Consider the following 16709-nt stretch of genomic DNA (forward strand, 5'->3'; position numbering starts at 1 on the left):
GAGTAACCAAATGAAAATATAACATCCATGTAAAATTCTTGTATTCATCAAAAAATAATATAATTAATTAAGAAAGAAAAAAAGTCGCTCTTAAATAGTACAGAAACGTTTTACACAATTTTTTCTTCTTTTATTTCTTCAGTATTCAGTTTCTAATTAAACTTAAATGTATTTAATTATTAGAAATTGAATTTCGTTAGATAACTAGTCATCAATTTACATCACCTATATCTCTGCACAGATATGTCCCATGAATATGATAAAAACTTTGAAAGAAAAAAGGGATGAGTACTAGCTAGAAGTAAAAATGATACTCTCTCCGTTCCAATTTATTCCAATTTATATGAACCTTTTTTATTGGGTACGGAGTTTAAGAAAAAATGAAGTCTTTTGGAATTCGTGGTCCTAAACAATTCAAAAAGGGGCTCAGAGTTTTTTGTGTAGTTATAAAAGCTTCTCATTAAAGGTAGAATTGTAAGTTTAAACAAAATAGTTTTCAAATTTAGGAAGAGATCATTCATTTTTGAACGAATTAAAAAAAAAATAGGTTCACGTAAACTGAAACGGAAGTAGTATATTTTTTTTTAAAATAAAAAGTGAAGGTGGAAAGACAGATCAGCAAATGGTGAGTGAAAAGGCCACATAAGAGTGAAACCGTGTCCAAACCACATCCATTCCCTCTAAATAACTGCCTTACCTACGAACGCCAACTTGAGTTAAAGGATTCGAAACTCCATTGCTTCTTAATTTGGTTGACTGATGGTACCAGGTACTCACTTTTCACCATCAATCTTCCTTTTAACTCCACGAAATATTTAAGTATATATTTGCTTCATAGTGTGTTGGAACTGAGGTTGGTGATGGTTTTAGATTAAAGTGTTAATTAAAGAATTTTCTTCTCTGATTCTTCAAATATGTTTGCCTCGCTGGAAACAATAGTAATGCAAATGGTAGTGATAAAGCATATAAAAATTAATGATTGAAATGATAGTTGATAGGAAAATATTGTTTTCAAGTTATACAATTTGAATTATTGTATATTGTGAAAGTTATACATGGGACAAGAGTGGTAAGCACCCTCCACTTTCAACCAAGAGGTCGTGAGTTTGAGTCACCCCAAGTACAAGGTGGGGAGTTCTTAGAGGGAGGGAGCCGAGGGTCTATCGGAAACGGTCTCTCTACCCTAGGGTAGGGGTAAGGTCTGCGTACGCACTACCCTCCTCAGACACCACTAGTGAGATTATACTGGGTTGTTGTTGTTATTGTGAAAGTTATATATGCGAATATTATTATTAATAGGATGGAGTCAAACATCTTGAGACCTTAAAGATGACAAAAGTGATTTAAAATTTGAACAATTTAATAGGGAAATGTTATATAAAAAATATTGAGACTGAGGCGTGGTTGTTCTTGTTTTTGATATATAGGAAAATGTTAACATGGAATCATTTTAATAACTTGCAACAAAGTATTTTTGTTGAGTTGGAAGGTGGATTGCAGGAGAAGAAGTAAAATCAATTGTGGTTTAGGATTTCAGAAAACTCTTTCACTTGTTGGCGTTATGTTGGGGTGGACGGGTGTGGGTGGGGGTGGGGGGTTGTGGGGGGGGGGGGGGGGGGAGAGTTAGAGTAAATGAAGGAGGTGTTCATAATTTATTTCCATTTAAAGGGTCTATCAGAAATAGGCTCTCTACCTTCTTATGGTAGGGTATGGGCTGCGTAAATACTACCTCACTCGTAGGATTCCAATGGATTGTTGTTGTTGTTGTTAATCATGGTTGTTTAAACCTTGGTCTTTTCCTCCTAGGTAAGTTCTAGTTCTAGTTCTAACTCAGTTGGAACCATGTACTACTCCAGGAATATACTCAAGAAAAATGAGCCCTCGTACTTGGTGATACTTTAAGTACATAATGTTTGCAATTTCAACCCAAACGCAAGGTCTCAAACCGATGGTGTCATCATCAGAACGATTCTCTCCTGCCTCGACTTCCTTTCCAAAGGTATTACCACTGTTCTGTTTGTTAAGAGTAATATCAAACATATCTTGTTAACTCGTGTTATAGGATGAATGTCGTATTCAGCATATCTTAGAATACTGTTAGCTTAATTTAGTTTCAGACACAATTTTGTACTTGTACACTTATGTATGTAAATTCTTCTCTACATAATGAGATTCTTCTGTGGTTACATTAATGTATGTAAATTCTTCTCTACATAATGAGATTCTTCTGTGGTTACATTAATCAAGGAAGCTAGAATTCTGAACTCTAACTTACAAAACATATTTATCCAATGGACGTGTGTTTTGATATAAAATTGTTCTCCTCGTTTCCACAATTTTGTGTTTCTGATTACATTGTTAAATTGTGTGTGTGTCTGGAGAAATTTTCTGTATTTCCCTTGACGTAATGTTGATGTCAATATCTCTTCATAGAGTTACTGTGTTTCACAGGGCAGTCCATTCTCGTCAAAGCAAAGTTCTTTTCAAAGAGGTCAATTTCATGTTAGACGATTCCTTGGGCTTAATCAAACTGGTAAAAGAAGAAATAATGCAGGTAAATGATGCTGATTCATCTCATTTGGTTTTTATTGCTTGTTTAAATTTAGAGGCAGCTGACTGTCTTGTTTCTTTTTCGGCTGAAGTTACTACCACTACTGAAACACTTCCACACTTTAAACAGGAAATACATGCCTTCAATTTTTGCCTTTTATTTGATTCAGAGTTATCAACTCAGTAATGTTCTGTGAATTCCTTGTATCATCTTTGTAATTTTTGCCTTCAGAATCCAATGAAATTATTGAACTAACTTACATCAATTCTTGTCTTGATCTATCTTACTAAGGTCTTATTTTTCGCGATGCATCTTCTGAAATTGTTGTGTGTTAGTAATTACTCTGTTCCATGGAGTTGTAGTATTGTCGTATAATCCTGTTCGATTTACTAATGTACCTAAACTAGTCGTCATATTTTATCCATTTTGTTTGTTGATACTGTAGGTATTGTAGTGTCACCAAGTTGTGTCCTTCCACTAACCGAAGAAAATGTTGAGAAGGTTCTAGATGAAGTCAGGCCAGGCCTAATGGCAGATGGAGGGAATGTTGTACTACATGAGATCGATGGCCTAGTTGTAATTCTTAAGCTTCAGGGAGCATGTGGATCTTGTCCAAGTTCAACAATGACACTTAAAATGGGAATTGAAACTCGCCTTCGGGATAAAATCCCTGAAATAATGGAAGTAGAGCAGATTCAGGACTCCGAGACTGGCCTTGAGTTAAATGAGGAAAATATTGAGAAGGTACAAGACACATGACCTTTGAGATTTATTTCCAATAATCTATTAACATTTGTAATTACTCTTAGCTTGTTCTGAGTAGTATTTAGACACTAAACTAATGCAATATTTCCAATTATATCAGCTTCTTGGAGAGATTAGACCATATCTGGTAGGAGCAGGAGGTGGAGAACTTGAGCTTGTTCAGATTAATGACTACATTGTTAAGGTTCGACTGAGTGGACCGGCAGCTTCCGTGATGACAGTTCGTGTAGCTCTTACTCAAAAATTAAGAGATGCAATACCAGCTATTGCTGCAGTTCAATTGATAGAATGAAGGAAATGCTCAGCCATATGACGACGTTCTGCAAGAATTTCAGCAGTGACTAAAGATTTCTAGACAGTAAGTATGGCTACATGTTCTCTCTTTACAGTAACATCATTTTTGGTATAAATGTAGTATTCTTTATCCGCGACTGCATGTTAGCATATTGCATGTAACACAGAAGCTTCTATAAGTTTTCTTGAACTTATAATGTGCCAAGTAATGGGAGACTTCTCACCTGAACATTCTTCCAAATTGTAAGTAAAAGGAACTTAAAAGATACATGATGGAACTATATGGTGGTCTAGTTCATTTTACTGACTCCTTTTGCATCTGAAGAAGCAAGATCAGTACTTAATACTCTGCAGCGGATGCGAAACTACCTATTGTTTCTGCACAACCTGAAGCAGTAAATAGTTAAACTGTCGACAAGACTAACCTACATCATGATCAATAAGGATCATAGATGTGAAACTGCCATATCAAAACAAACTCAGAAGTTCATATCTACTGTGTTCATACTGAAAGCACTTCACACCAGTAAAGCAGTACTGCAGATTACAGACAGATGTCAGTTTCTTAGTAACTCGATGGACAAACTCTATTAACTATCTCCAATACTCTTAGCTGAAGAAAAGGGCAGAAACTAAACCCCATTATATATAAGTTATACCCTCTATTTACTATCTCCTACAGTAGTATAGCTAGAAATGCACAATGCTTTGATTAAGATAGGGAAACATTCCAGACAAAAGCACCAGACCTTAATTAAGAGGATAAATAGCACATTCCAACTGAATAAGTACCAGATCAGCGACATAAGTGGCACACTCCAACTGAATAAGTACAAATAATTAATTTTGAACTGTGTAAATCAAATGAGTTGTGGTAGACTTTCGATCTCAGTCCATAAAATTCAAATTCTGGATGGCAAGTTTAACTGGAATTTCCTCAACATATACTGTGGAAGTGGAAGTGGATATAGTAGTATAGGTTTAGCATATTTCATATTGATGGGAACATTGATGTCTTCTATGGTCATGTCAGTCATATCACATATGAATATCCTCAGCACCAATAGCAGCAGCAAATGGAAGGTTAGCTACGTACAGATGCTTTGTATAATATACGCATTTTACTTGGATTCTCATTCAATAATGTAATTCTGCAAATTTGACTTTCCATTTTCCTTTTCTAGTCCATTGAAAATGTTTACTTCAGTGATTATAATAATATCATGTAGGAGTATTATATTATATAGCTCTAAATTTACACAGCTGCACTTTACTTTTTTGCCAATGTGAAATATTATCCATCATATCATTTAAAATTAAAATAAGTCAACCTTCTCACCTAAGAAAGTTAAATAAAAAGTTCACCCTTTTATTTCTACTCTTAATGATAAAGTCATACTAAGTCATTTAATTTGGACTAGAACCAGAAACTTAAATTTCGAAAATGGTATTGCATAGTTCCAACAGTCACTTAAAAGATAGCGTTCCACATTTTCTTCTTTTCTTTTGTTTTCTACGTATGTTTTTCCGAAAGCAAAAAACAAAAATAGACCTGAGTTGACCATGATCATTGTGATGCACAGTGGCACAGGGTCAGGCAAACAACTCTTCCTCAACTAATTATATGATATGTGAAGAGTATATTATATCACTTAACATCAGGAAAAAAATTAAAAAGAAGGAAGCAATGTTAATTTATCATTGTGTAATATGAGTTTGAGGTAGGTTGCTCTGATGGTAAGCACCCTCCGCTTCCAACCAAGAGGTTGTGAGTTCGAGTCACCCCAAGAGCAAGGTGGGAAATTCTTGGAGGTAAGGATGCCGAGGGTCATTTGGAAACAGCCTCTCTACCCAGGGTAGGGGTAAGGTCTGCATACACACTACCCTCTCCAGACCCCACTAGTGACCAGACCCCACTAGTGAAATTATACTGGGTTGTTGTTGTTGTTGTAATATATGAGTTTGAATTATTTACGAGATTACTATGGAGTAGAATTTATGTGAACCATTTGTGTTTATTGGTTAAAGTCTCCTAATATTATTGTCTCAATATAAATGGAATTGCTTCTAATGGCGCTATCCCAACAAAGATGAGCTCATCACCTAGGCCTTCATTCGTGAAATGTTGTTATAATTTGTAACACTTCAATAGGCTCTAGGCACTAATTTGAGGTTGAAGTTTTAACCAATACTTAATACTATCCAACTTAGGAACCACTACTGATAGATCTTTGCTTAAAATCAAAACTGATCTTTAGTTAGCCGAACATGTGGTAGAAGTCTAAAGCAACATTTGAATAAATCAAGCAAGTCCACTAGCAACTCATGTACAATGTACGTCTTAGATTATTCGAAATTACACTTTAATACCTTATGTATGCTCTGATAATGCCATGTGCACGTTTTGCATTTTGAATTATACTCCCTATGTGACCTAGAACATATTTTAGATTTTAATTTCCATACATAATTTTCTCTTTTGAAATTTATACACTTTTTAAACAGTTCAATAATTCACCATATCTCTATATGTGTTTAAATGTTACTTTTAATTTAAAATAGTCCATCTGTTTTATTTTATACGCTATTATTATCACATGCGGATCTTGTCGAACTTTATCTGTTTTATAATTACGCACTTTAACTTTGCATGGGTCTTATTAAACCCATTAAACTTGTTCAAAATGATAAAAGTACCACCTTTGAAGCCCATGTGGCACGAGCAATGTCTGCACTGTGCAACACGCGAAATGAAGAAAAAAGCTTAAAATTTTATTTTTTTCTAGTATTTTCTAATTATAAATATGTATTTTTACTTTATTTATTTTCTTTTTTTATTTTAGTTTGGCTTGATTTTAATATTTTAAAAACTAACGTTGGTCACAGTTTAACGAAAAAATCGATAAAATCAAACTGTGATCCACTACTAAAAATTCACTTAAAACCGTCCGAAAAAATCGACCAAATTCGGTCGAAAATTACCGACCAACTTCGGTCAGTATGCTCTACACGACCATCTCACAATTTAATTGACTAACCGACCATTATTGGTCAGAATATTATTTTAATAATTTAATTTTACCGACCAACGTTGGTGTGTGTGCTAAATTTAATAATTATGGTTACCGACTAACTTTGGTCGGTAAAAAAATAAATTAATAATATAATATTTTAATTACCGACCAATGTTGGTCGGTATTAGAAAATATTTTTTTTTACATAATTACAATTTAACAGTATCGACCAACGTTGGTCGGTAATCTGGACATAGCAGCCAACTTACCGACCAAAGTTGGTCGGTAATGTTGAATTTCTGTGAATTCTGTGTACTAACCGACTAACATTGGTCAGTATTTTACAATTTTTTTTTAATTACCGACTGAAGTCGGTCGATTTTCTAGGAATAATTTTGGCAGAATATGCCTGTTTTGGTAGCTACACCACCTACCAAATAAAAACATATATTTTTAGCATACCAATACCCTCAATCACGGGTGTCAATGGTTCGGTTCGGCCGATTATTTTATAAAATTTGTACCATACTAATTTTTCGGTTATTCTATTATGAATAACCAAAATTAGACTTTTCGAAACCGTCTCAATCATGTCGGTTTTTCTTCGGTATCGGTACGGTTCGGTTAATTTTTGGTAATTCTTTTTAAATGTCATGGAAAAGTCACTAATAGAAGTAGAATGCAATAATATATGTACTTTTATAAGACTTAGCAAAACACTCTAGATATTTTTACAGTTTAAAAGGGGATGAATTAAAAAAATATGAAAGATGGCTAGAGTATAGATCCACCAATTATTCTACAGCAACGTAAAAGAAATTAAGCAAATACAATAAAAATATAAATCACATAGATGAAAATTAACCAAGTTGGGACTCAAGAATAAAGTCTATAGAAGATTAAATATTCAAAAAGATAAACATAAATCATACGAAAGGAAACATATTCAATACATTGTAGTTTGCTACTCATAATCGCTACAATACCTTGTGTCTTGCTAGTGAATATGCTGGAAAGTACCCCCCTGACCTATAGCCGATTTTTCAACTATATACTTTATCTTTGCAGGTGTCCTAGTACCCCCCTCCCTCCCCCGGAACTATTTTTAAATGGAATTATTATACCCTTAGTGCTGATATGGCAAAAGAGAGTGTATGCCACACTCTCACTGGGAGACTAAGAAAGAGAGAGAAAGCTAAAGTTTTATTTTTATAACATTTTTATAAAATATAGGAGTACTATTTACAATTTTTTTTCTCTTATTTTTCTTTTTCTTTTCCTTTTCTTTCATCTAGTTTTGTTACTTATAGATTGGCCGTAAATTAACTCCAGCATTCTCCATATTTTCCGGCGAGATCGAGTTGAAGATTTTTGTAACGACTCAATCGGTCATTTTGAATGTTAGAACCCCATTCCCCTAAATAAGACTCCCCGTATGTGATTTTACTAATTTATGACTTGCGGGGATGGTTGGTTCGGGATTTAGAAGTGTTCCGGTTGAAATCGGTGCACTTAGTTCCTTTGTTGGCTTTAAGAAGGGCGAGTTTGACTTCGGTCAATATTTTTAGAAGACAACCTCAGAATCGAGATTTTATGGTTCCAATAGGTTCATATGATGATTTTGGACTTGGGCGTATGTTCGAATCGGGTTTTGGATGACCCGGGAACGTTTCAGCGCCTATTGTAAAAGTTGGCATTTTGAAAGAATTTCATAAATTTGGGTTGAAGTGTATTTTAATATTATTAATGTCCGTTTGGAATTTCGAGTCTGGAAATAGTTCTGTGTGATGATTCTGGTGTTAGGAGCATGTCCGGATATTAATTTGGAGGTCCGTAGGTCATTTCGGAGTCATTTGGCGAAAGTTAGAAATTTGAAGGTTTTTAAGAAGTTTGACCGGGAGTGGACTTTTTGATATTGGGTTCGGATTCCGATTCCGGAAGTTGGAGTAGGTCTGTATGGTGATTTAAGTCTAGCACGCAAAATTTGGTGTCAATCCGAGTAGTTTAAGTATGTTTCGGCGCGTTCGGAGTAAGTTTGAAGAATTTGAAAATTCTAAGTTGAATCAATTTGGTTTGAGGTATGATTTGTAGTTTTGCTATTGTTTGACGTGATTTTAGGCCTTGAGCAAGTTTTTGTTAGATTATGGGACTGGTTGGTGTGATTAGACGGGGTCCCGGGGGCCTCGGGTATGTTTCGGGGTGATTTCAGATCAAATTTAGATGAAAAGCTATTGCTGGTTTGCTAGTTCTGGTTTTGTTCTTCGTGAACGCGAAGAGAGTCGCGCGTTCGCGAAGAGGGAAAATGGTGGCTTCTATCTTGTGCTTCGGAACGCGAAGAAGGGCTCGCGAACGCGGAAGAGTGCTTGATGAACCTACGCGAACGCGGTGGGCCAGTCGCAAACGCTTAGAAGAAAATGGAGGAGATGGGCCTGAGGTCGTTGGCCTTCGCGAAGAAGCAAGATCAGATGGCCATCGCGAACGCGGCGAGGAGGTCGCGAACGCAAAGAACAATTTTGGGGCAGGGCATTTGGCCTACGCGAACGCGAGGTATTGGTCGCGAACGCGAAGAATGGGCGACAGTGCTGGGCAGTGAGTTGTTTTAAATGGGATTTTGGCCATTTCCGCCATGGGAGCCGATTTTAGAGCTCCATATTCATCATCTATGTCAAGGTAAGTGATTCCCACCTATTGCAAGTTTAATACTTGGATTATATATGGATTTAGACATGAAAATTTGTAAAAATTTGGGATTTTGAAGGAAAAACTAGAAATTGATATTTTTGAATTTTAACCACGAAAATGGCTATGGAATTGGATGGAAATGGTATATTTGAGTTCTTGAGGTTATGTGTAACGATTTCCTCTAACAATTTTCGGAATCCGGACACGTGGGCCTAGGGTGAATTTTAAGAATTTTACCATTTTGGATAGGGTAATTTATTTAATAGTCTAATTTCAAATTATTGAGCATGTATTAATTATTTTATATAAATTTTGGATAGTTTCGGATTTTTCGGCACCGAATTGAGATTTTTCGCGACATTTTGATCGAAAAGTGGGCTTTGAGACAAGGTAAGTCTCTTGTCTAACCTTGTAAGAGGGAATTTACCCCATAGGTGATTTAAATTAATAATTGTTGCTAATTGTGGGATCTATGTATGCACAAGGTGACGAGAGTCCGTGCGTAGCTACTAATTATGCTATGTTCGAGTAGTTTAGGACTCAAATCATGAATTACTTGTGATAATTACTCCTTTTATTTAATAAAATTACTGAAATTATATTGTAAATTATTAGAAGAAATAGTAAAAGATCAAAACTTCATATACTTGAATTTTGTGTAAATTATTGAATTGTGGGCGCAGAGGTGTGGTTAAATGCGGGGACTTAGATGAGCTCCATTCTATGTTACTATTTGCAGCCAACAGAGTTTCATTCAGAGTTATTTATATTTTTCTGTCTAAATTGTATTCCTAACAGATGCTGTATTTTATTTTACTCCCTAGTAAATTCCCATACACTTGTGACACCGAGTTTTGGGGGCACTTATGACTTGTTCAGTAGAGTAGTTGGCAAAATATTATCATGTACTCTGTAAATTTTATTCCTTATTATTTAATTGAAGGAAAATTTTCATTTCAAAAATACTAAAATAGGTAATTAAGTTAATTAATTATGGTTGGCTTGCCTGACAGCGGTGTTAGGCGCCATCACGACCTTTAATGGATTTTGGGTCGTGACAACATGGTATCAGAGCACTAGGTTCATTTAGGTCTCACGAGTCATGAGCAAGTCTAGTAGAGTCTTGCGGATCGGTACGGAGACGTCTGTACTTATCTTCGAGAGGCTACAGGGCTGTGAGGAACACTTCCCTTCTTGATTCCTCATCGTGCTATTCGATTCCTTGAGGCTTATGCCTTCGTTTCCTCCTTATTCAATCTTATACGACGTGAAGTGCTTATTATAAATTTGGAATCGAGGAAATTTTAATGGTACTACAAATGTGGTACAGGATGTTTCTCCCTGTGTATTTGATTGGGCTATTGTCGTCGCCTTGCGGAAGGCCGCTCTGTCATTTCAGCTCAGTATCAGTATTACTTAAGGTTTTGAGATTGGGCATTGATTGTTATGACGATTCGTGCATTGCTATCACACAATGTTGTGTAATGGTAGGATGTTTGTCTATGCGCCGAGGCAGTGAATGACTTGAAAGGAGGCTTTACTCAGTGCATGATTCATAGATTCAGTATTTTATTTTCGGCGGAGGAAAGGCAATAGGACTACGAATGCTCAGATTTGGGGCGATGGGGTAACGAGACTTGGTGTTTTCGAGCGTGGTGAAATTTTCATTTTTGATGTGGTGACATCGTCCTTGATGGAATGTGTTAAGTTTGTCAGTGTTATGGTCTTCTTCAATTCTTCTTGGGGCAGGGTATTGTGAAATAATGTCGGGGAAGCGGCTGTCAGAGGTCGCGGTGTGCATTGATTCAGGATCGAAGCGATGTTCCTAATATTGATGGCTCGAGAAGGATGATCTTTGGAGAGGTTTAAAGTTGGTAGCGATCGATTGGTACAAGTGCTACAGAGATAGATTTTTATTTAAGGCAACAACTGAGAAGCGAAGGATGAGGAAGGACATGTAGGAGATGTCTTGCGGTGGTTAAAATTCTAGAAGGCCAAGTGTGAGAAACAGAAGTCGAGTAATTTCTTAAAGGAGAGGGTTTGACTAAGGTGGGAGAGTGGCAGAGTAGCATACGGGTTCTGTGGTAGGATAGCCACACGCCTTGGGAGAAGTTAGAGCGATTTGGGATTCATGGTGGACGGTGACTAAGTCTACGGACTTAATTTAGTATGTTGGCTGATATACTGGGAAAGATCGGATACAACAGAAATGAGTCTGCTTGATATGAAGAGGAATGCAACATGACTTTGGATTGGAATGTATCATCGCACCTTTAGTTGATGTCAATGGGGACTGAATGGACTTGTATAACTAGTGAATGAGCACGGGCTCAGGATGGTTTATTGATTTCGTAGTAATTTTATTTAGCGCAGTGTCGTTGGAAGGTGTCGGCATGGAAATTTTCACTGGTGAGTTATCTCCTGTGAGCAGGTTAACGGTTGCGTGGTGTTGACGAAGCTTCCACAAAGAATTCGACTGGCTATCCGGTAAAAGGTTGAACCTAGGAATGTGGCTAGTAATTCGGAGTGCTCATGAAATGGTTAACAGGAAGATTTCGAGGAATTGGGTGGGTCGATTACGCGAGGTCATGTTAGTGAGCAAGAAGGAATCTTGGTAGGTTCCAGGGTTATGCAATGGTAGCTTCAAACTAAATGAGAGAGCCCCACTGTCTACAATTTGATTGCGTGGTTGTCTACTTATGAGGTTTCTGGCTATCAGTGTATTTGTGGGTTATTACAACTAAGGAAAGAAAACATCAGTGGTAATTTGAGCAAAGGATTTGGGGAATGTGTGCTATATTTGGCCTTATCGATGCATGTTCAGGCTTTGGGAAGACTCAGAGTTTATGTTTCGTGTAGATATGATGTACAAGGAAAGTGATTCAGCCGGGTGCTTCTTGAGAGACTGTTCATGTGCTAGCAGAGCCTTGGAGTTGATTATATTCGGGACCAGGTCAGAATGGGTAACTCTCAACAACGGTCCTAGTGGATTCAAAAGTTAAAGTGCGGTGCCTAAGGATTTCGAGCATGTAGTATGGTTAAGTATCGATCTTTTGCAACAGATTATGAAAGGGGTTTGGAGTGTTCTATGTTTTCTTCGGTCTGCGGCGTAACATTAGAGGAATGGAAGAAAAAGACTTCGGATTCATAGAGGAATTATCACAAAGGGTGTACCAGTTGAAGATGTAAATGTGTGCACATGGAGGGTATGAGACGGTTCGTGGGTTATGACACATTGTGGGCTCGTGAAATGGGGTCACTCGAGGCAAGTGCGGATTGAGTTCCATTTACAAGTTCTGTCTAGCTCATGCTTGACCTTGTTTAGATCATCTTTTAGGATTCTTACCTGCTCATCCCTTTTATACAACTCATCTTTAATTTTTCCTACATTTTCTTCTAGACTGAGTTGTGTGTGATTAGCTGTCATTTTACCTGTTCCTAATTTCAGTTTTAGATTTTCAGATCTAAGCTCTAGGACAGTTGGGTCAAGTGCATGAACCTAGTTCTTCAATACAGTATTTTCACTTACAGTTTCACTAACCCTAAGTTCCAGGTTTTTGCACTTAGCCTTCAAAATCACACATTCTTTAGACAACTGTTCCTTTTCATTGTTTACATCCTCAGATTCATCAATTAGTTCTAGAATTAACTCAGACAACCTTTCTTTAGACAATAATTTAATCTTGTCTTTGAGATGAATTACACTTACCTCAGTTTCTTCATCAGATTCTCCAATGGCCATAAGTACTTGTTCATCATCATCATCATCATCATCTGAGCTTTCATCTGAGCTTTCTCCCCAAGCAGCGATCATAGCCTTGGTTGATCATTTTTTCTTGGGTTGAACCTGTTCCTCCTTCCTGTTCCTTCGTTCAGCTTTTTTCTTCTTCCATTCGATTTCCCATAAATGACAGTTCTTGATGTGGTGATAAGTTTTTCCACAATTGTAGCAGCCATTATTGGTTTGCTTTTCAGGAGCTTTTGACTTGCTATAACTTCTACTTCTTGAAGAACCTTTTCCTCTTCTCAGGTACTTCTTGAAGTCTTTGGTGATCATAGCCATTTCATCATCTTCTAGATCAGAACCTTCAGTGATTCTGAGTGCCAAACTCCTTTCCTTCTTACGTATATCCATTTTCATAGTTTGTCTCCTAAGTTTATAGGCAATGAGATTTTCAATTAATTCATCCAGTGGGAGAGCGAAAATATTCTTTGATTCCTGAATGGCAGTGATTTTGCTCTCCCAAGTGATAGGCAAAATCCTAGTCAGTATCTTCTCGACTCTATCTTTTTCAGGAATAATCCTTCCAAGAGACTTTAGCTCATTTGTCAGTATAGTGAACCTTGTGTACATCTCTTGAATTGTTTCTCCTTTCTTCATAGCAAAGTTCTCATATTAAGAATAAAGTAGATTTCCTCTAGATCTCTTCACCTGAGGTGTTCCTTCATGATCCACTTGCAATGTGTCCCAAATTTACTTAGCAGTGGTACAACTTTGGATTATGTTGTACTCATCTGGACCAAGTCCACAAACAAGCCATTTCTTGTCTTTAGCATTCTTCTCCCATTTCTTCAAGTCCTCAGCAGTGCAATCTGCTCTTGTCTTTGGCACATCTACTCTTTTAGCATTTGTCTTCAAGGTAGCCAGTGGATCATCGGTGATAATGTCCCATAGCTCATAGTCCTCTCCTATAATGTGATCTCTCATCCTGTTTTTCCACCAAGAGTAGTACTGGTCGTTAAAGAGTGATGGCCTAGCAATGGATTACCTTTCCCAGTTTCCAGGTGGTGCATTCATGTTGATCTTCTCCTAAGGTGTAAGCCTCTTCAAGGAGAACCAGCTCTGATACCAATTAATATTTTATACATCAATGCCACACGAGAGAGAGAGAGAGAGGTGATTTGTGTAATGTCCAATTTTCGCGTGCACTAATTATAGAAGGACCTGGTTCTTCTATGTATTCCTTATACTACTGTCGCGGAAATAGTAAATGCGAAAAGTAAAGAATACAAGTATTTTTACTTGAAAAACACCCGGCTCAAAAGGTGAAAAAATCACAACCTACTATTCAGTAGGATTTTTCCCAACACTTCACTAAATCACTGAGCCAAAACAGCATTACAAAACTCTTTGTAAACCAAAGGATTACCTCTAATCCCGTTGTGGTAACCAACCTCTAACTGTAGCGATAATTTTAAGTTAACTCTAACTTGAATACTCAGAGTACCTAATACAATTGCCTCTAGATAAAGCTGAAAGGTACAATTTGAAAAGCCCTACTACAATTGAACTAGAATAAAAGACAAATACTTGGAACTGGTTCTTCTATCATGTTCATGTAGCTTCAGGTTCGCACACTTAAATCACACAAGAGTTGCTTGCAAAATGCCTTGCTATTTTTCTCTCAACTCACGTTTAACTTCAGCGTTTGTGTGTCACCTGTAAAATGAGAACATCCTGTAATTTATAGAGTTAGTAGAATATGTATACTAGAGTTTTAATGCTATACTCTTCCATGGTGGAAGAGTTCTAGTTATCTTCAACTTCTAACTACTCCCTTATCTAGGATAGAGTTCTCTTCGAGTAAGGAGTCCTTCTCCTTATCATTTATGCAACCTTTTCGTTCAGGAGATATCAGATATAACCACTTAAGCTTATCTTCTTCACGTACATACCTTGTGCTTGAATCTGCCCGTGTCTATGTACACTATGTATGGACCTAATTCATGCTTGAGTTCCTTTGTCAATCATCAAAACAAACCTCATTTGGGCCAACACTATACTGTTCCTACAGCTAAATTGAGTGAAATGCTACCTAGAATAAGTTAAGGCCAAACACATTGAAATTTGGCTAAGTATTGGGAAACCTGAGTCAAGCGAGCGATTTGACTGCCGCACGGGACAAACCTCAGGCTAAGAAAGTTTACCCCTATGACAACTTCCGTCATGGTGAAGGTGAGGTGATAAAATGGTAGTTCATTTAATTTGATAGATTTTCACCGCCACTTCCAAGTCTGATCTATATATCCTATTGATTTGTTTCGCGTTCTTTTCTTTTTGATCTTGGAGAAATATTGAAAGAAATTTGCAGTTATATATTGCTAGACAAGAATATACAAGTAGCATGACAAACAATTAAAATAATAACAATGGCATAGTTTGACATGCAACCCACTTTTAATGATTTCCTATAAACTAAATCCCTTAATCAATACTATTATAACCTACTTTGCACACGAATTTGGATATAAGACTGGGGGTTCTAAAACTAGACTTCCTATCCTAGATAAAAACTTCAATGGTGATGAACTTAAAGCAGATAGTGACAGCTGCATTTGGTGAATTTTAAAATTTGCGTAAAACTTCAAATTCAATTGACAGTGTCCTAATGATGAAGACAAACAAATCGGTACATACAATTTTAGCTTCCGCTAATAATAATAATAATAATAATTTTAAAAAACAAAAGTGTAGATCTGCAGTGTTTGGTATTTACATGCATCCCGATGTCGTTGTTCTATGTGCTCCCATACAACAGTATTAAATTTCCATACCGCCAACATGGTAAATGTGGAGGTGGTAAAGGTGGTAGCGATCGTGGTGGTGTTGATGGTCGCAATGGTGGTAATAAGGTGGTAAGGTGATATGCCACGTAGCGTCCACCTCGTCAAAAAAAAATTACGAGACAAGGTAAACATATACACTGTATTAATCATTCGTAGCTATACTTTCCAAAAATTACCATTCGTAGCTATGTTTGAATCTTATAGCAAATTCATCTGTAGTACTGAAACACGAGATCAATTATTTTGAACTGAAATAAGAGCACAACAAGCTCTTGCAGCTCAATTGGTTAGCACCCGATTAGTAAGCGGAGGTCTTATGTTCGACTCTTAACAAAAGCATTCTATTTTTCTATATTTCACCTTGATTGTATTGGTTGCGCTAACGAATAGACGATATATCCTTTTTATACACCCATTACGCCTTTGTTGTATTAATTCGTTGACACATGCTATATATACAAGTGATATGATTTATGAAAATCCCTCAAACTTGATGAATCTTTCTCAATTGCTCCCACGCATCTCGAGTTTTACGTTACATTTGACCTCCAAACAAGTTTTTTTTAATTATTTTAACCGATTAATAACTTACATGACCGGTAAATTCAACAATATCGCCTACTTAGATATCATAAGTAATGTCAAGCTATCAGAAGAATCATTGTAAAACGGAAATGAGAATGAAATAAAACGTGTCAAGAAATGATTTTTTCCCCTCATGTCATTGTATATCTTATTTTATATACTTTTTTAGTTCTATTTTTACTTTTTGTAATTCTGGTGGAGGGTGATTATCCATAGCAAATATTTTTTAGATAAGAAAATCAGTAAATTTT

The 16709-nt window shown here is 36.5% G+C and overlaps 1 protein-coding gene across 2 annotated transcripts; it reads left to right on the forward strand.

The window, feature by feature from the left end:
• The first annotated feature begins 624 nt into the window (after window positions 1-624).
• LOC107759343 (nifU-like protein 3, chloroplastic) lies at window positions 625-3839 on the forward strand. 2 transcript variants are annotated; one of them, XM_016577240.2, is made up of 5 exons: window positions 625-769; window positions 1857-1999; window positions 2452-2554; window positions 2997-3295; window positions 3417-3839. In XM_016577240.2, exons 2-5 carry the CDS (start codon window positions 1910-1912, stop codon window positions 3606-3608), a joined length of 684 nt encoding a protein of 227 aa, XP_016432726.1. In that variant the 5' UTR covers window positions 625-769; window positions 1857-1909; the 3' UTR covers window positions 3609-3839. The 2 variants fall into 2 exon arrangements, with proteins under 2 accessions (XP_016432726.1, XP_075084001.1); XM_075227900.1 differs by lacking the exon at window positions 625-769 and adding an exon at window positions 830-853.
• Window positions 3840-16709: the final 12870 nt, after the last annotated feature.

The sequence above is a fragment of the Nicotiana tabacum genome, chromosome 13, assembly GCF_000715075.1.
Source record: "Nicotiana tabacum cultivar K326 chromosome 13, ASM71507v2, whole genome shotgun sequence".
Taxonomy (NCBI): domain Eukaryota; kingdom Viridiplantae; phylum Streptophyta; class Magnoliopsida; order Solanales; family Solanaceae; genus Nicotiana; species Nicotiana tabacum.

Bases quoted from the DNA above. Each gene is read 5' to 3' on its own strand.
- LOC107759343 (XM_016577240.2), top strand. From the start codon at position 1,910: ATGTTTGCAATTTCAACCCAAACGCAAGGTCTCAAACCGATGGTGTCA. The intron at 2,555-2,996 runs GTAAATGATGCT...TTGATACTGTAG, and splicing joins TAAAAGAAGAAATAATGCAG to GTATTGTAGTGTCACCAAGT. The intron at 3,296-3,416 runs GTACAAGACACA...CAATTATATCAG, and splicing joins ATGAGGAAAATATTGAGAAG to CTTCTTGGAGAGATTAGACC.